General features: G+C 38.4%; 1 protein-coding gene across 1 annotated transcript; it reads left to right on the top strand.

The window, feature by feature from the left end:
* The first annotated feature begins 564 nt into the window (after window positions 1-564).
* LOC148351684 (homeobox protein six1b) lies at window positions 565-3,896 on the top strand. Its single transcript, XM_088354054.1, has 2 exons — window positions 565-1,372; window positions 3,271-3,896. The coding sequence occupies exons 1-2, from the start codon at window positions 813-815 to the stop codon at window positions 3,560-3,562; spliced, it is 852 nt and encodes a 283-aa protein (XP_088210180.1). The 5' UTR covers window positions 565-812; the 3' UTR covers window positions 3,563-3,896.
* Window positions 3,897-5,024: the final 1,128 nt, after the last annotated feature.

The following is a 5,024-nucleotide window of genomic DNA, read 5'->3' as shown; positions in this document are numbered from 1 at the left end:
CACTATACGTATTTCATATGGATATACTAAAGACATTTCATCTATCAATATTTTCTTCAAGAATTACATTATGTTATAGCAGTCACTAGTGATAATATTATAAGTTAGAAATAGTATTTCTTTGTTTTCTAATTTTTCTTAGTTGCAGTAAGGTCCTGTTTTCTTGCTCTTTTCTTGATTTAAAATATGTCTCCCCTGCAAGAAAAATTGAATAGAGGTAGACATTCAAAAGCTTCGGCTTCAGCCTATACTGCTTTTGTGTACAAGTTTAAGCACGGTCTGTATGGTATTAGTGTTTTATACAATTGTTTTGTGTTTCCTTTTGTTAATTAATGATTGATGTTGTCATTTTTCTGTGCATAATAAAAGCCACAAACAGAAAAAAATCGTCCCCTCCAAAAATTAAACGTGCACTTTCTGAATAAAACCCAGGACTTTTAAGAGGCCTGCAATAATTGATTAGTGTTTAGGAGCTGGTGTGGGGGTGGGAGGTGGAGGTGGAGGCGCGCTCCTATTTCAGCCCCTGACGCATTGCCTCTGGGGAGGAAACGGAGCTGCAAATTCAGTGTTGCTCTGCTGTACAAGGGTTGCAAGCGCAGACGCACAAAACCAATCACCGGAACGCACAGAGGCTCCCTATAAGCCACCAAATCGTCCCTACAAGCAGGCTCCACAAATCTACCGGAGCGCGCATACAGAAGGATCTGCGATTTTTCCCGTGCGCACGAAGAAGGATCTGCAACTTTTCCCGTGAAACAAACTTGGAGTTTATCTCCCCTTCCTTCCCCCCCTCACCTCAAACATCGGACGTCATGTCGATTTTACCGTCTTTCGGCTTCACCCAGGAGCAAGTGGCGTGCGTCTGCGAGGTGCTACAGCAGGGGGGCAACTTGGAGAGACTCGGGCGCTTCTTGTGGTCCCTCCCCGCCTGCGACCACCTCCACAAGAACGAGAGCGTTCTCAAAGCGAAAGCGGTGGTGGCTTTTCACCGGGGAAATTTCCGCGAGTTGTACAAAATACTGGAGAGCCACCAGTTCTCTGCGCACAACCACCCAAAATTGCAACAGCTTTGGCTGAAGGCGCACTATGTGGAGGCGGAGAAGTTGCGCGGTCGACCACTTGGCGCTGTGGGGAAATACCGCGTAAGGAGGAAATTTCCCCTGCCGCGCACAATTTGGGATGGCGAAGAAACCAGCTACTGCTTTAAGGAGAAATCAAGAGGGGTTTTGCGCGAATGGTACACGCATAATCCGTACCCGTCCCCGCGTGAAAAGAGGGAGCTGGCTGAAGCCACCGGGTTGACCACCACCCAAGTCAGCAACTGGTTCAAAAACAGACGACAGAGAGACAGAGCCGCCGAGGCCAAGGAAAGGTATTTTGAAATGAAAATCAATTGTATCGGGGGGTTTAGACCCAATTTAACTGCAAGAAACAGCGTCTGGGTGAGACTGGGCTGCATCAAGTTTTTCACAAGAAAAGCACTGATTAAAAAAACCATTCCAATATTCTCGAAATATCTTGATTTTTAACACACGCACACAAAATAAATATATCAAATGAGGAAAACAATCAATCAGGAATACATACATAAACTAATAATGATAATAATACAGGAGATAGAAACAATTGAAGAAACCACATACATGTCTTTTTATTCAGTTCAAATGCCGGTATTGACTGCTCTTTAAGTTAACTTTCTAACCATGAATGGAACAGTGAGCAGGATTTTTTTCTTAACATGGCTTCTCTTGCCTACATTTTGCTGCTAGAAAAACGACCAAATAACAACCCCAAAACCAACTAAAAATGACCCTAAAGTGAACCTAAAATGTGAGGTGTACTTAAAAAGTTGAAAGTAGAATATTTTATCTGTTAAGTGTATGTTGACAATGCCCAACTAAGCTCAAATAGTCCTTAGTTTTTCCCCACCGCATTTGCGTTTATCTTACTTTTAGTAACACAGTTCTGCGACGTGCAACTCATTAGGTAGAAAGAAAGCGGAGGAGGGGCATGGGAGTTGGCAGAGCAACTTTATTCTCATCACCCCGGTTTTTGTTGATATAGCTTGAAAATGGTGAAAGTAAGAAAAGGTCTGTTTCAAATGCAGTCAAAACTCCAACCCAAACCACAAAAAAAGATGAAAAGCAGAGTTTATTTGAATACAACTAAGAAGTTCCTGTCCTTGCATTCACAATACAATTGGTGTGACAGAGATTGCTATAATGACACAACCCAGAAGATGGCGGCAGAGAGTAGAAAAGTTCCAAATTCCATACAGCATGTTTAACTTTTAACTTTCTAAACATGAATAAAACAGTAAACAAGAACTGTTTTAACGTGGCGTCTACTGCCTACCTCTTGCTACCAGAACAATGACCAAGACAACACCCTGTACGACCACAAAACGCGGGAAAATAACAGAAAAAAACACCTAAAAAGAAAATGTAGTAAAATACAACAACCAAAGTGGCCCGTAAAACACCTGAAAAATAACCCCCCAAAAAATAAAACTACCCAAAAAAGTAAACATTTAAAGACTGTACTAAAAAGCCAGAAAAAAAAGCTTGAAGAGCAATGAAAAGTGTGGAAAAAAGTACAAAAGTTAACAAAACGACCGAAAAATGAACACCGAAATGATCAAGACCTTAAAAAAATGAAATTAAAAACTATCATCCTCAAACTATCTTTCAGCGGGCAGTGTGTTTGCGACCCCTGGTTTGTATTCAGCGTTTGTACAAGGTACGTTAGAAATGTATTCCGATCCAGTTACTAGTTACCTTTTTAAAAATGTAATCAGTAACGTAATCTAAGTACCATAATATTATAGAATTGTAACATGATAACTTCTAATTAGTTTTGGATTCAAGGTTCATGGATCCCAATCATGTGGATTACTCTATACCAAATATTGGATTGAAATTATTTCATTGTCAATGATATCAACGTTGTGAAACATTGTATACAACAACATTAGACATCGCACTTCACTTTCAGGTTAAACAGACAAAATAATTACAAAATAGTGTTTGGTACTTTGTCCATCAAATGATGTGTATATAAATATATTTCTGAATGAAATGTTAACCCTACAAAATAATCCCTGTTTTCACCAGATATAACTGTCATTTGAATTTGTCTTTTTTTCTGTAACCGTAACGGAATACAATTCAATTTTTGTATCATAACGACGTAACGCCGTTACATGTAATCTGTTACCATCCAAGTCTGCTTATATGATATTTCAGTTTTTAATATATATATATTTTGCAGGGAAAACAGCGAAAACAACAACGCGGGTGGCAACAAACAGAACCAATTATCCCCGCTGGATGGAGGCAAGTCGCTCATGTCCAGTTCGGAAGACGAATTTTCCCCACCTCAGAGCCCCGAACAGAACTCGCTTATGCTACAGGGCACCATGGTGCACCCGGGGGCCCCTGCGTACGCCATGCCGGGCCTGGGGGTCCCCCAGACGGTTCACGGCATGCACGGACATCCGCACCAGCTCCAGGACTCCTTGTTGGGACCCCTAACCTCCAGCCTTGTGGATTTGGGCTCTTAAAGACGCATTTTTTGAAGGAGAAAAGGAGAAAAAAAATACAAGACAGGACGATGATGAGTGTATCAGATTGATGTATGAAATAACACTATTGTAGCCTGTACTTTATCATATAGACTGACTTGTCTGTCGTTAAATTCGATACACGAATGTCGAAATTCCCATTTTTGCGCTTAAACCGTATATCAATAGGAGTTTTTTATTGGCGAGAAACACAAAGAAAGCCTTAACAAAACACTTAACGTGGACTACTTGTGTTCTTAATTTATATTTTGCTAAAATAATTCTAGTCAGGACCTGCCATTTGTTTCAAATAAAGCAAAAAGTAGTGCAGATTTTGTGTTTTTCTTCATTCACCAGAATTTTTTTATGTAACGTGAGAAAGTTTGAACGAAAAAAACCACGGAAATGTCGTCACTTATTTAGTTAATTATACGTCATGTTATTTAACCCTCCTGTTGTTCTCGGGTCAAAATGACACACCAATGTGTTGTTGTAAACCCAGGGAAAAGAAATCCCCTAAATAATATTGTATTTAACTTTCAATGTTGTTTCCTGGATGGGCCCCAACAGTAGAAATATTGAAAAGTTGATTGTATTCACATTTCCATATAAGCTGTATATGGAAAAATAGTACTAAAATGCAGACAACAAGAGGGGTAACGAAAATGACCCGCAAACATGTTGTTAAAACCCCAGAAAAACACCCAGTATGATATTTTATCGAACTTTAAATAAACTGTAATTTCATAGCTTAACACCAACAGTAGAAATAACGCTGTAACGTTGTATTTTTTACAATTTCAATGTAAACTGTAGTAAGTACAAAAAGTATCCTTAAAACGAGGACAACACGAGTCGAAATGACCCGCCAATTTCATGTTAAAACCCCAGGGGGATAAATCCCCAAATTCTATTTTATTTAACTTGAAATGTTATGCCTTTTCCAACATTGGTCCCAAAAGTTAAAAAAAAACGAAATGATGTTTTTATTTATATTTCCATGTAGGGTTTTTAAAAATAAGGACAACTTGAGGGTTAAATAGCACGTTTTTATCAAATTTAACAAGATATATTCTTCGTGCTTTACATAGCAGATATATTACCACAATAAACAAACACAACAGTTGAGTTTCAGAATTTGAAAGAAAGTAGTTTGTATTCCAGGAACTTCAAAAAATTAAACCCCCCCCTGCTTGTTTTTGACGTTTTTTTTGGAGTAAAAGAAATATTCGTTTTTTCCTATAGTAAAAATAAAACTGAGTTTTCATTTTAGAAAAAAATAATCTTACCCAGATTTGGAAGTATTAACACTCAATTTACTTTATATCTTGTATTGTATATTAGTGTGCAGCCAAATGCTTGGAAGGTGTATGTATACAAATGCAAAGATGGTCCTTAAAAAGAGGACAACACGAGGATTGTGTTATTTAATTAGAATTTAAATTAAAATAGTGTTTATTGT

Source organism: Urocampus carinirostris, chromosome 15 (assembly GCF_059441175.1).
Source record: "Urocampus carinirostris isolate Australia breed hairy pipefish chromosome 15, RoL_Ucar_1.0, whole genome shotgun sequence".
Lineage (NCBI taxonomy): Eukaryota > Metazoa > Chordata > Actinopteri > Syngnathiformes > Syngnathidae > Urocampus > Urocampus carinirostris.
The sequence above is the reverse complement of the archived record's forward strand: the minus strand, read 5'-3'. Positions and strand labels throughout refer to the sequence as shown.

Excerpts from the sequence above, each read along its gene's own strand:
- LOC148351684 (XM_088354054.1), top strand. The coding sequence starts at position 813 with ATGTCGATTTTACCGTCTTTCGGCTTCACCCAGGAGCAAGTGGCGTGC. Across the intron at positions 1,373-3,270 it reads GCCGCCGAGGCCAAGGAAAG|GGAAAACAGCGAAAACAACA; the intron begins GTATTTTGAAAT and ends TATATTTTGCAG.